At 39.1% G+C, this 14,329-nt stretch overlaps 6 protein-coding genes and 1 non-coding gene across 7 annotated transcripts; 3 read left to right on the top strand and 4 right to left on the bottom strand.

The window, feature by feature from the left end:
• Positions 1-1,599: 1,599 nt before the first annotated feature.
• Positions 1,600-1,773, bottom strand: HOR7 (Hor7p; the record flags this gene model as incomplete). The annotated part of the gene is made up of 1 exon (XM_002497714.1): positions 1,600-1,773. The coding sequence occupies one exon, from the start codon at positions 1,771-1,773 to the stop codon at positions 1,600-1,602; it is 174 nt and encodes a 57-aa protein (XP_002497759.1).
• An 842-nt stretch (positions 1,774-2,615) lies between these two features.
• On the bottom strand, positions 2,616-4,388 carry GAD1 (glutamate decarboxylase GAD1; the record flags this gene model as incomplete). Its single annotated transcript, XM_002497713.1, has 1 exon — positions 2,616-4,388. The coding sequence occupies one exon, from the start codon at positions 4,386-4,388 to the stop codon at positions 2,616-2,618; it is 1,773 nt and encodes a 590-aa protein (XP_002497758.1).
• A 411-nt stretch (positions 4,389-4,799) lies between these two features.
• Positions 4,800-5,999, bottom strand: SPE2 (adenosylmethionine decarboxylase SPE2; the record flags this gene model as incomplete). Its single annotated transcript, XM_002497712.1, has 1 exon — positions 4,800-5,999. The coding sequence occupies one exon, from the start codon at positions 5,997-5,999 to the stop codon at positions 4,800-4,802; it is 1,200 nt and encodes a 399-aa protein (XP_002497757.1).
• A 505-nt stretch (positions 6,000-6,504) lies between these two features.
• Positions 6,505-6,577, top strand: ZYRO0F12782r. Its single transcript has one exon. It is a non-coding gene; the product is annotated as a tRNA-Ala (tRNA).
• Positions 6,578-6,855: 278 nt separating this feature from the next.
• On the top strand, positions 6,856-11,523 carry RKR1 (ubiquitin-protein ligase RKR1; the record flags this gene model as incomplete). The annotated part of the gene is made up of 1 exon (XM_002497711.1): positions 6,856-11,523. One exon carries the CDS (start codon positions 6,856-6,858, stop codon positions 11,521-11,523), a length of 4,668 nt encoding a protein of 1,555 aa, XP_002497756.1.
• Positions 11,524-11,749: 226 nt separating this feature from the next.
• On the top strand, positions 11,750-13,222 carry GNT1 (glucose N-acetyltransferase; the record flags this gene model as incomplete). Its single annotated transcript, XM_002497710.1, has 1 exon — positions 11,750-13,222. The coding sequence occupies one exon, from the start codon at positions 11,750-11,752 to the stop codon at positions 13,220-13,222; it is 1,473 nt and encodes a 490-aa protein (XP_002497755.1).
• Positions 13,223-13,239: 17 nt separating this feature from the next.
• Positions 13,240-13,872, bottom strand: HSH49 (U2 snRNP complex subunit HSH49; the record flags this gene model as incomplete). Its single annotated transcript, XM_002497709.1, has 1 exon — positions 13,240-13,872. One exon carries the CDS (start codon positions 13,870-13,872, stop codon positions 13,240-13,242), a length of 633 nt encoding a protein of 210 aa, XP_002497754.1.
• Positions 13,873-14,329: the final 457 nt, after the last annotated feature.

Genomic DNA, 14,329 nt, shown 5'->3' with positions numbered 1-14,329 from the left:
TTTACTAGAGGGCTAAGCAGTTGAAAACGATAATCCTAATTGCAATGGTCTTGGTCTTGGTCATGCAGGTACTATTTTACCTCAATAAGTTATTACTCTTAAAATCGTATGAGGTTTTGTATGTCCTTGCTAAGTATAATGCAAGAGCGGTTGCCCAACCGATGGAACCCAATGTATGAACTGTTCTTGTTTAGAAAAAGACAAATTGCCCAATAGGAAAATATATCTCTAACCTGTGCGTGCTACTACAGCTCTGTTTCATTTCTGGATTGCCTATATTGAATCGAAACTTCAAATATTCCAGATACAGGCCTGGTACCAAAGCCACTGCCTTTCAACCTAAAAAAAGCCAGCGCTCCGATATAACTTTCAACATACTTTACTTCAGCCCCACTACGTCATGTCATGCAAAATCAGCCTGCTAACAATAGACTAACACGGCCAAACGTTTAACACCAATTCTTGTATCAGTCTCCGACGGCAAAAAAATCTAAAAATAAAAAAATAGAAAACAAAACGTCACGTGCGTTCTTCGATCTTATTTGAACTAGTTATTTTGCCGCTGTTCTTCAAACTGGCATACCGACTCAATAATACAGCCGGCTGATCTCTTATATCGATATTATGTCTCAAAGTTCGTCCTCGTAATACATTGTCGGTAATCTCAACTCTTGTAGATTAAATAGTAACCACATGAAAAGACTACTAGAAATCTCCCGCCGATCTTGACTGTTTCCCTGTACAACATAGCACTCACTGCTATCCCCCAATATCCCACAAAATCACCATTTAGCTCCCCCAGTGCCCAACACGTCCCCACTACAGTGCTATGGCATCTGCACTAAAGCTATCCCTAAAATGTCCCGCAGATCCCAATTAAAATAACCGCCTACAAACACTCCATATTCTTAACAAATATGCCTCTAAAGCAGTCTTTGCTTTCCAAGGCTTGCAGCTTGAATGATAATCGCCTCAGGTACCATTCGATTATCTTCTCCGCACCCAACACATCCCTACTGTCACAAAACAACAGCGGCTACAATTCAGGCATCCTTGCCAATCCCCCAGAACCCTTCTTACTCGTCGCTACCGTAACACGGTAGTGAATAATTCTATTCACTTAAAACCCAATACTAGCCTACATATTGCTACACCGTTCTTTTGAAAAAGAATCAAAACAGTTTCGATTCGCTTTGCGCATAGATTCGAAGTGACATGCAGAAAATCGAGTGTAATTTCACCGCTTGCCTCTCCTTTTATATCTTTCCTTTACAAATTTGCCACCCATTCGCCATTTCCTTAGATCTTTCTGCACCTTTCACTCCGCTTGAGCGAGTCGCTTACTTCTCGGCGGCAAAATTCTGTCGAGCACACATCACATTGTACGAACAATATCACCCCCTATTCTAGATAGAGCTACGTATGTTTGGTATCCCACCAAACATCTACACTCCCCTCAAGAAGACAAGCCTGCCAAACAAGAGACCCTAGGATATAATAAGCCAACCTAGAGCCGAAATTTCAATAGTACACTAAACCATTTTATTACTACTGGAAATCCAGCTTATACCTTTAGTTACCAATACGTAATTATTTAGTTTAGATCAAAAAGGCCAAAGCACCAGCTGCAGCGGCACCAACGGCACCAGCGTTAACAACGTTCTGTAGACCACCTTGTGGGGCAGCAGCGTTCTTAGAAGAAGAAGAGTTAGAAGCAGCTTGAGCGACAGTAGCGACGGAGATAGCAGAAACAATAACCTTGGTGAATTGCATTTTGATTAGTGATTAATTTTCGATTGTCTTTGTAGTTTGACTTGTTCGATAGTTATCTAAAAGTTAAGCTTCCTCTTCCAACCTCATAAATTCAATATCTCAGTCCCTTTTTATACTTTTCCCTGCTCAGAGCAAACGCGATAAGCGCAATTGTCGCACCGCCGCCGCCGACGCCACTACCAGCACACGCGTGGGGAGAGGATGTGAAGGATATGGGCCAGTAGGGGGGACAAAAAAAATGAGTTTAGACGGATAAAAAGAAAGGAGACTTCTAGAACGGATTAAAAAAGAAATGGAACGCAGGCGCAGCGGGAAAAATGAAAATATTCAGAACTGGCAGGGGAGGACAAAAGAAGGGGTACGAAAGCCGAAAGAGAAGGAGGAGGAATATGTGTATGAGGCACGCAACAGAATAATCCGTAGTGAATTCTCGTGGTTGGTTGCGATGGCCATTTCAGGTAAAGCAAGGAATGCAATGGACAAGACTTTTCTCCCGATTAAAACGTAAAGGCATGTTTGAATTCAAACGGGATGCTGGGAGGTAATATCATTGTGATTACTCTTACCTGTAATAGTAGTATAAATCTAAATAGTACACCAATGCTAATAATAATAGTAGGAGAGGCCGTTTGAGGGATGTAAAAAGAATAAATTTACTATCTAAAGGGAACTAAATGACTCATTTCAGTAAGTTGACTTCAGCCGATATGTATCTGTGCAATTCACTCGCACTTTCACGTATGATGAAAAGATAAAACGGGTTTAAAACAGAGGCCTGGCCGCCAAGACAAAAAACGAAAAATGACACTGAGGGAGAGGGAGAGGGAGACAAGCACGACCTCTTAACAGGTACCTCTGTAGTTCTTGTGCACGTGGTCGTGCTCGTTGCCAAGTCTTGCTTCCCGTCTCTGCTTCTTTTCCCCTTCGTCAGCGTCGTCATTATCGTCCTCACCACTATCTGGGGTAGTCAAGCTGTTCAGCATCTTGTAAATAAGGTTCTTGGCACCTTCTGAGTTCATTTGGTCGACACTTGACTCAATAGCCTTGTAGGATCTGATAGCTTTACCCAGGACAGCTTCAATGTCCTGAAGCAACATCAAAGCCAAGTCTAGACTCATTTCGGATCTGAACACGACCCTTAACACTTCTTGCTTGTCACTACCATCCGTTGATTTTGGTAGTGGGTAGTTGGGGATAATCCAGCCTCTTGCTCTCAAGAGACCTGAAATTACGCTCTGGGGTATCTCTGGATACTTTTTATGGAATGCTGAAGTTAACTTGAAAGCGACCAGTGGAACACCAGGCGTGTAAAGCTCAGGGTGGTTCCAGTAGTCTTGTGGATGTTGTGGGGTGGAACCATCACTAATACGCTGGTGAATACTACTAACCGGTTCAAAAGCTCCTGGGAAAGTTTCGTTGTGTAGTAAGGCATGGCAGAACGTACGTGCAACGAATAATGATTTGTTAAAGCGATCCTGGTAGCCCTGCTTACCGAGTGAAACGAGGTTGAAGTACTGGTGAACCACTTGGAAACCAGGTCTTGAGAAATTGAGACCAAAGGTCTCTTCTACACCACCGAGATATTTCAGTTTGAATCTTAGTTCCTCGGCTAAATAATCTTCGCTCTTCCATAGAACCCAACCTAGACCTGGTGTGGTCAATCCGAACTTGTGACCAGATGCATTCATACTGACGACTCTTGGATTGTTAAAACCCCAATTACCATTGTTAATAGTGGCCATTTGTTTATCAGAAAAGGCAAATGGGACGACAAATCCACCAGAAGCACCATCGACATGGATAGGGATCTCCTTGTTGGACCATTCTGGATGCTGAGATTCAATTTGGGAAAGAACCTCAGCTGTTGCATCCACACTTTCAAAATGACCTGTGTAAGTGGTACCCAGGATGACAAAGATACCAATAGTATTTTCATCTACAAAATCCCATAGATTTTTTGGATCCAAAGAATGGTGAGAATGTGCATTAACTGGAACCTCACGGGCTTCAACTTCGAAGTAACGTGCAAATTTTTCGAGAGCAACTTGACATGCACTTGACATGATAATATTGGGCTTATCAATTGGCTTACCAGCAGCGCGCATTCGATGTTCCCAACGTTTTTTCATGGCAAGACCACCAAGCATAATGGCTTCACTGGAACCCGTAGTGGCACAACCAATTGGCTCATCATTCTCGTTAACCTTCCATAGCTGTGAGATCATAGAAATACATCTTTGAGTAAGTTCGATTAACTGTGGATACTCATCGTTATCGGCTAAATTCTTGTTAACATTCTCATTGATTAATTTTTTAGCCAAATCTGTAGACTCAGTATTTACAAAACTTGCCAAGTTTAAATGTGGATTACCATCAAGGGTCAATTCGTTGTGGATTAAATCGTAAGCCTTCTGTTCAGGAACACCATGTTCAGGAACACTGTAATGAATATGAGGTGCATGTAATGTTGGATCAACGTCTTGACTACTATTAGAAAGACTAACCTTGCTCAAATGTTCAGGCAATAGGGCGGCATCTTCCAAGCCCTTTTCGGGATGACTTCTTTGGTTAAGGCTTCTTGGTTGCTTTTGTGATCTAGTGTGCTTGTACAACATTGTCCTGTGATGTGAATGGAGCTGTCTAACACTTTACCTAATATGTCGGCAACAATCGATAATTGAAATGACCTCTGACTGATAGATCTATTCAGTACTCGATCTCTCTATATTCACCCTGAAATACTCCCATATATACGCTCATGATAAGGTCTTGGCAAGAATTAGCCCTTCTTTATCCCTTGCGCCAAATTTGTCATAGCAAGGGGATAGTTGCCATAAAAGGTTTAGAACCTTTTTTAGAGTTTCACTTGAAAACTTAACCTTTTATCACCCCTATTAAAAATCGGCCTTGACAAAATACGTATGAGAAACGAATTCGTTTCGGTACATAGAGTAGAAAGAACGAGCTAGTTACTAATCGATGAGTTTCCAACGGTTGAGAACCGGTATTTAACGATTGGTAACCGTTTAGCCGACCGTAGTCGTGGATTCGTTTTTTTCGAATCTCATGTACAACAATTGGTAATCATCAAGATCATAAATAATCTTGTCCCTCTTGCTGTAGTTCTTCATGCTTTGAATCAATTGAGTCAATTGGCTTACTGCGTTACAGTCCTTCGCAAAAAAAGTGAGGCAGAACTCCATTGGTTGAAAAACTGCTAATACGTTAGCTAAGACTTGGCAGTTATTTTGTTCGTTATTGGAAACCTGCCTTACAGGAACGTTGCTTTCAAAAGATGCATACGACCAGCCTTTCTCTGGGGTTACGTGCAAGGTATAGTAGAATTGTTCGTCAAGTACCATATTTGACGAATAACCACAGGGTGTAAAAGCAAATGCATCATGGGTGAAATTCACCTGTGTCCGATTGTCGTAAATTTTATCCAGTCCTGTTGATTTGGTAATATTATAGCCCAGTAGATGGCCTTCGTCACCGCTTGATGAAGTAGGATCGATGTTACGGTTAGAAACAAATTGCTTGGCTCTAAAAGGATCGAGCCCCGTCATTAACACTTCAAGAGTTTCATCGTTCTGGGGATGATTGGAAGCGGTTGTCGTTGGCTGACTTTCTGTAACATACAGATTCCAGTGATTTGATTGATCGTTCCTACCAACCAAATATGATCTACCGTTTGAAAAAAATTGGTTTAAATAATCTACCTCACTGGACCATGACTTATGGATACTTCTCTGCTTCAAGGGGAACATGAAGCAACGACGGGAGTAAAAAACTTTAAAAGGTGAATATTTACCATCGGAATTAGAAGTCTTCATTTTCCAACCTAACTGTTCCTGAACTACATCTAGTAGGCGCTCTAAACACAGTAGAGTAGTTGTAGTACCACAAGTTTTTAGAGTTAATCTGTGATCATAGATGAAAAGGGAAGACTCGCTCAAAAGAAAAGCATGCATCTGTTTAGTGGATTTAATGGAAAGAACTTCACACTTGACCAATTTTAGAATTTCAACCCATTGATCTAAGGGGATATCACGCAGGGTCCGCTTGTTGGCGCTAACATTGGTATCAGGAATATCGTCACTATGGGCATAGAACCAAATTTCCAACAGTTTTTCAGGACCTTCAAACGCCTCTGTTGAATCCAAAGCTGCAGACAGTTCCTTGTCGATATAAGTGTGGTTTGTCAGTTCATTGATGGTTACTGTCATCTCAATTCTTCACTCCAGTCGTTATCGTGGTTTGGCCGGTCTGTTATATAGAAAGGATAAATCCTCCGGCATAAAAAGGTTGGGAAAGCGGTTAACTGAACTAGCGCGGCTCACTTACTGTAGTAAGATGTTATTGTAATTAGACTAAACTTTCTCTTGTTTTAAATCCTACTTTTAAATCTTCTGAAACTGGGAGAAACTCATCGATTTTTTGCAAAATTTTTCAACTCTTCACATCGCCGGTAAAGGGAAATGAAAAAAAAAACTGAAAAGAAAAAAAAAAAAAAAAAAAAAAAAATATGTCAAAAAACAGAAAATGTGTCAAATATTATGAAGAGATGATGAGATTTCATAGTGAACAAGATGAAACGGAGTTGCTCTTGTTGAAATTTAATTTAATAGCGGGAAAAGCTAAGGTTGATTAGGTTCAGTATTGTCTGTTACACGTGCCCTTTTTTGGTCGTGTGGGATTATCTATGGACATACCAGATATCTAGTTTCATATGGGCATGTGGCGTAGTTGGTAGCGCGCCCCCTTAGCATGGGGGAGGTCTTCGGTTCGAATCCGGACTTGTCCAGAGTAATTCATTTTTGCAAGTTTGAAAAAGTTTGTAGGCATTAGTGTTCCAAACCTGCACAATGTTCTTTAGCCTTCTTTAAGCATTTCTCAAGCAATCCCTTGAACGTTTCCGCGAATTCCCTTTATATGAATCTGCTTTCCTTGTCTTGGTTGTATGTATTGGTTGAGGTTTGCAACTTCATCCAAGATTGAAAAAGTCCAAGTAGCGAACTCAAGAAGTTGGAAAAAAACATAGACAATACAGTCAATTTCCTCCCTGGAAAAACAAGCATAAAAATGTCCTTTGGTGGAATTAATACCCTGCAACAATATTCCTCTGATTTTGGATTGGGCCATAATGGCGTTAAGATTTCCTTAAACTATTTTGATGGTATACCCGAACCATCACTTTTAAATGCATTGGAATCTAATGAATTGAAGTTGATCTTCAAATCTCTTTTGAAAAGGGATGAAGTTACAAAGGAAAGGGCATGTACAGACCTACTCAAATTGATACAAGATTTCCAAAATAATGAATACCTCTTCGATAGTGATATATTTTCACTATGTTGGTCCCAAGTGTATGCCAAACTACTTATGAGCGAATCTAAAAATATTAGATCACAATCGCATCAAATCACAACCAGTTTGATTAGATTGTTGAATAAAAGAATCGCCAAATTTCTAAAGGATTTGATACCATTGTTACTAATGGGTACCTGTGATACGGATGCATCTGTGAGTAAAAGTTGTAAAAGCTGTCTATCTCAATCATTCAACAATGATCCGCAAAAAATTCATACTCTCTGGACTGTGTTCCATGAACAAATTTTACGGTTGGCAAAAGAAGCCATTGTAATTGAGAATGAAGGTACCTTATCTGATGAAAGGTACGTTAGTAAGGAAAATTCACAGTTGAGATACCATAGAGTGATGACGAGCGCCGTGTCTCTTTTGAATCAATTAATCAAATTGAACAGTAATTCCATGGATGAACACAAGAGTACTTATAGAGCTATTTTTAAAGAGGAGAGTCTGTGGAAATTGTTCAACCTTAAGGATACACATAATTTAAGGACCTATGCAGCCGTTTTAGATCTTCTGCAAATTCTTTATTCCGTAAATTACATTACTGCTCATAAGGAAACCTTCAAATTGGCATCTAAATCTTTCTTCAAATCTCTGGCACAAATCACTCCTAAAAATGTGTTAAAAGTTTCTCATATTGTCCCTGTCATCGTTAGAGTTCTTACCGACCTCGACGGTTATAAAGATGGTAGAGTATGGTCATATGAAAAGAGTTCCGTGGAAAAATTGCAGTCTTTCTTGGCGGTTAGTTGCATAGCTACCTCCCCTGGTTACTACAAAGCAATTTTTGACTTGTACGAAAGAACGTCTACTCACGAATTATTGGATTACGAGAAGGATTGGTTCCCCATTTGGAGGAAAAGCGTTGAATCTTTAAATGGGAAGTTGGTCCTGGGAAGATTTGGTGGTGAGTGTCTTGCTGAGTGTTGGACTTATTACCAAAAATTTTCTCAAAAGGGTCAACTTGATCAAAATCTGGTACGCTCGGACGTATTAAGTACTTTGAACAACGGTAAATCTCTTTCAAGATTACCAGATTTGAAAATAGCCCTTTCTGGCGCTTTACCTGCAGAATTCTTGGCTAGCAAGATAAAGGAGATCATAGTTTCTCCACAGGAACAGAAGGGTAAGCCGCACTACCTAGAGAACTTATTGCAACTATTGTCCGAGACTTCTAGCAACGAATCTGCTCTTCATGACCTATTTGAATTTTTGTTCCACTCTCTGTCCAACGAAACGGAGAACTTTACTGAACAACGAAAGGATGAGTTAAAAAGTTACAAGTTCTTCATCAATACCAAACTGGAATTTTTATCTGATGAGATCTCCAAGTTCATTTACGAATTACCCACTTGGATTGATGAAAAGTCTTACGATCTACTCTCCTCCATCGTCGTGGATTTTTCTAATTCTGTCTTCTTTGAAAAGACAGAAGATCCTGTCACATTGCTGGAGGATTTCTTTTTAGCATCTTCCAATGCAAATGTGCCAAAAAAACAAATAGCTAAAGTTTTAGCCAAAATAAACGATAATGCATTTCAAAAGATTTCCGGTGCTGATTATGTTAAAGATTTTGTGCAAGACTATATTAAATCGTACCAGTACGATGATGATGGAGACCTTTTCAAGAGTCGTTTCATTACCAAAGAAACTATTGTCCCATTCTATGTATCCGCACAGCAGGACAAAAGGTTAGCTGAATTCTGTAAGCACATTTCGCACTTGAATCCAGAAGCCAGGAACATTCTCTTCGAGCATACAGACATATTTTCTTCTTCTCTCTTCACACTATCAAAAGAAAATTCACAAAATTTGTTTGACATAGCATTACCTTATGCTAAGGAAAGCGATAAAGTTGCTGAGACAATTGCGAAGACCTTAGTAGAGCATGCAAGCCAAAAGCTACCTGATGGATTTGGGAATGACTGTTTACTTTATGCCCTAAAATTATTGGAAGCTAATTCGTCTGTTATCCGTATTTTCTCTCCACAGGATAAATTTGAATTTTTCGGTAAATCCCTTCCTTTTATTGATTATAGATTTGCTTTGGTAAACGGATTGGGGCTGAATATGCATCTTATGGATTTATCTACCGAACAACTAGAGTTGTCTAAATTAGAGAGGTTCATCAATTATACTTTTTTCCTTGACTCACTGCTCGAAAGGCTTCCAGGACTAGTTAGTGATGACGATGTTATATTTTGTTCAATGGTTTCAGAACTAGCAGGAGATTTCAATTGCATTTCACCAAACCCCAATGATTCCTTTTATGATTTTAAAAATACGTTATTCAAAGCGGGGACCAAGTTTGATTTTGCAAAACTAGTTGAGCAATTGGTTGAAAAGACTCCAAATGAAGAGTCAAATATGATATCCACCTTGAAAGCTGAGTCCGCTTATCCATCAGTGATTCTTTACAAGTATCGGATTTTGCATAAAATATTGTTAAATGAAGTGGAACTCGTTTCTCAGGCCTCCTTCAATAATTGTGTTCGCCCCATTGAATCGTTTGTCACTTCCGTCGTAAGAGGTAAAGATGAAAATTCAAACGCATATTTTTTGGCATCTGTAATTCTATCAAGTCTTCAAAAATTTGGTAGTTCTGAATCTTTATCAAAACTGAGAACTGTATTGGCTTCTGAGTGTATTGGAGCTGGTGCTACCGATGTAATCAAAAAGACTCACAAATCTATCATTCTATTAGACAACCTGTTGGACTTTGAAACTGAGTCAAATGAAGGGGTTATACCCATCGCATTGCAGAGAATGAATATGGTTTTAAACTCGATGAACAAGTGGTTAGATAGTGACCTCGCATATGAAAGGGAATTCAGTGCTACAAGATTGTCACTGTTGAAGTTCTTGACATCTTCATTAAAGTTTCCAGCTGTTAAAGAGCAGCTAACCACGATTTTTGAAATCTCTAGAAGATTGTTGGCAGACTCCTTGTCCATGTGTCAATTGGAAGAAACGCCCTTTTTGTTAGAATTGAGACTGTACTCTGTGAATTTATATTTGCAATTGAGCAAATTTGACAAGACATTGTGGACTTCTGAAGATGATGAAGAAACGAACAACAGCCTGATCGAACTGTGCTTCTTGGAATTTACTGGTGAAGAGAACAACCAGGTTTCTTCCGTATTTTACCGTACATTCGACAAAGCATTGAATACACTACCACTCAAAAGTTTAGCACCATACTTTGATCAATTTTTTGAGAGCATTTTGAACACTGATAAGGATAAATTCATTAATCGTCTACGTTTGCAAGTACATGCCTTGACTAAATTGATTTTTGAGAGGCAACAAGAAGCTGTTATTGAATATGAATTCAGTAGGCAACAACAGGATAAATCAAAGGATGATGATAATGAAGAGGATACTGCGTATCAGCAATCTTTCAAAATTCCACAAAGTCTTTTGTCAAAATTGAACGATGATATTCCAGAAGACTATCTGGAGTATGAAAACCAGTATGGATTCCTCAAATATCTATGGTACTGGGGTATAACGTTGTCTTATTTCCACGATGTTTCCTACAACCTTCGTCAACTGTACATTGACCAATTAAGGAGAGAAGACCTATTGACTAAAGTGTTAGACTTTTTAGCCGATCAAATTGATTTGCAGGACACTAAATTCTGGGCAGACGCCGGCTCTCAAGTGATTCTAAATTACGAAATTACCGAAAATGGGTATTCGCCTTACAAACATGATATTTTCGTGGAGTGTAAGCAACTATTGGGTCATTTCATGTATGATCTTTTCAACAATATCGGTTCTTTGTCGAGTAGTTGGTGGTTAAACATCAAGGATAAGTCCTTGCAATTGAAAATTGAGAAATTTGTGTCGAATTTTATTTCTCCAATTTCCATCAATCATGAATTGGAAAACGTCGAGTCTAAGATTGAACGTCTCACAGCTAAGGACGATTCTTTAACAATTAAAATCAATAAAGTGACTAATGAAGTGAAAGCAAGCTATTTGATTGATGAGCAAAAGTTGGAACTGTCCTTTAAACTTCCTTCCCATTACCCTCTAACTAACGTCCAAGTGATTGGTGTCTCTCGTGTGGGTATTAGTGAACAGAAGTGGAAACAATGGATCATGTCCACTCAGCGTGTCATTACTGGTATGAATGGTTCTGTTGCAGATTCTTTAGAGCTTTTCACCAAGAATGTCAATTTACAGTTCTCTGGATTTGAAGAGTGTGCCATCTGTTACTCTATTTTGCATGCTGTGGATAGGAAATTGCCTACGAAGACCTGCCCCACTTGTAATAACAAGTTCCACGGTTCATGTCTTTACAAATGGTTCAGATCCTCAGGTAACAATACCTGTCCTCTGTGCCGTGGGGAGATTCCATTCAGAAGATAATTACGGGAAATTAAATAATGCTCTATGTAAGATTAACTAATGCTTGGCATCCATGCACCGTCCTAATGCTTCGATAACGCTCTCAATATGCGTATTCTATAGGTGAGGTAGATTTACAAAGGCGAGGTTTAAAAAGCATACAGTAACCCGGTAAACTAACTTTCAAAAGAACAATATTACAGTCCTTTGGTAAAAGCATTAACTAGCTTGTGTGTTATTAGAATCGATGAGACTCGTTACGAAACGCAAACTCAGATACCTGCTTTTCACCCTTTTATTGGCATTGATTGTTTCGTTTACTTGCAATGCAGTCGTTGAATCACAGCTGAATAAAGAGATTAGATTCTATAAGGTATATTTTGAGCAGAAGAAGGATGGTTTACAAGGGATTTATAACCCCTTGGCCATTAAGCAGATCCCAGAAGAAACTATAGATGCTCTTTATGCTTACAAGATGAATAAAGTTGCTAAACATGGAGAAACGATTGACTGGTCAAAATTCGCCTATGTGAATTATGCTACAGATATTGATTATTTGTGTAGCACTTTTATTATGTTCCAAAACCTGAAAAGGTATGGTACGAAGGCTAAATTGCATCTTATGGTCTCTAACCAGATGTTGAGTCCTGATAACGAATTTAGTCAGTCCGCAAATATGCTTTTACAGCGTATCAGAAATTTAGATCCTGAGCAAGTGGTTGTTAAACCTGTGGAAAGTACGTACAAGCCCAATGATCAGTCAGAATGGAAGGATAGTTTAACCAAATTGCAGGTTTTCAATCAGACGGAATACGATCGTGTCATCTATCTGGATAGTGATGCAGAGTTGAAAGATAGCATGGATGAATTGTTCTTTATTCCTTCCTATATTAAATTTGCAGCACCATTGGCGTATTGGTTTTTTGATGATAAGGATTTAGAAGCCGCCTACCATGATGTCAAGGTAGCTGAAAAATCCCCTATTAATTTGGCTAGATATACTGATAAACTTTCCGTTAGGATCAAGAAAGATCAAATGATCTATAACCATTTACCCAATTTACCACCACCTTTGTTCCTAAATACCGAAAATGTGGCTCAAGATATTATCAATTCAAGGCCTTCTCTCTTACAAATGCTTGGAGTACCTACAGGTGGAAGTCAAAGCAGTAAGGCCAAGTTTGCTTCCACAGTTATGGTGATTAACCCTTCCTCTGATACCTATGAGGAAATCATTCACTGGTTGCTGCCTCAAGTTCTGAAGAGTAAGAATAAATTCGATATGGATTTAATCAATGAAGAGCTTTACAATATGAGAAGGACCATCTATTACAATTTTAAACTATTTAGAAGGTTAAAGACTGAGTATTTGCCCGAATTGCTGGTGCTACCCTTTGGTAGATACGGTTTATTGAGTGGATCCATTAAAAACTCTGATCATTACCCGATGATCAAAAACGATGTGCTAGGTTATAGAAGGTTAGATACCGATGGTCATGAGTTCCCCAAGACATTAGAGGATTACGTGAAAGATTGCAAATACGTGCATTTCTCAGATTCACCAATCGGTAAACCTTGGAATTACGGATCTCTTGAAGACATCAAATGTCGTGTTGATGCGGAACAATCGGAGAATGTGGAAGAACAGAAGGAGGTCTGTGCACTTTGGAATACGCTGTATTCTTCCCACATGACCAACAGACACTTGTGCATGTTATGAAGGGGAAAACAAAAATATCATAGCATCTCATGGTTAAGAGCTTCTTTGTTCAACAATCTATCCACATCACTCCCGTATTTAGAATTTTGTTGACTATTTTCCTTAATTGCATAATCCAAATTTATTCGTCTATTTACCACCAATTGGTTATCCAAAGACTTGATAGCAGCATCAGAATGTGTGTAATCTCTGAAATATACAAATGCACATCTTAATTGACCATGGGATAAATAGAAGATTTCTGGTAGACTTGCTAGGGGACCAAATTTTCCAAAGATTTTTGAAAGGTGTACGTTATCGATCGACTCATCCACATTCTTAACAAACACCTTAGCTAACGGCAGAAGCGATAATTCTTTGGCATTTACGGAATTATTGGTGCCGGGGCCGTTGACTCTTCGTATTCTTAGAGTCCTATCATATAAGGAAACAACATTATTCATGACACGTAAGACATACTGTACATCTTCCACACTGTAAAACTCTACAAATGCATATCCTTGATGAATCTGTAGGACTTTATCCTTAGGATACCTGATCCTGCGAATGGGACTTATTTGTACAAATAACTCATAGAGTTGGGCTTTAGTAACTTTGGGATCAATGTTCCCCACGTAGATACTGGTATCACGATTGCTGTTAGAGCTCATGGTAATTTAGAACTTGCTGACTAGATAGGGCTTCTTCAATCCATCTCATCTCATCTCATTGTTAAAAAGTTCAAGTGACCCGCACATGTTGAAATTTTTCACCGTATAAAAAGGTCGATGGGGACTAGAGTTCGAAGAGCTTTTACTGCCACTTCTTGAAAGAGGTTAAAGCAGTCGGTTTTGTCGCTGCAAGATCCAATTGTGAATTGATTTTTATGTTCAATCATGCTCTATAACGAGCACCAGGTTATTCTCGTGATGTGTAAAATGAATTCTCACCTGGATGGCGTTTGTGTGAGTTCTTTGCACATTTGACCATTTCCAGGTAGGCAGTGTACTTTGATAGTTCTCGGCGTTTACACACGTTTCACTTCCATATAGTGTGATGCTGAGAATTGTCGGTTTATGGGTATGTTGTGAAGAGATTCGTTTCTCATATTGCAGAAGGGTTTAGTTT

The sequence above is a fragment of the Zygosaccharomyces rouxii genome (assembly GCF_000026365.1).
Source record: "Zygosaccharomyces rouxii strain CBS732 chromosome F complete sequence".
In the NCBI taxonomy this organism is placed as follows: Eukaryota; Fungi; Ascomycota; class Saccharomycetes; order Saccharomycetales; family Saccharomycetaceae; genus Zygosaccharomyces; species Zygosaccharomyces rouxii.
Note: the sequence above shows the minus strand (reverse complement) of the source record. Positions and strands in the feature narration are given on the sequence as shown.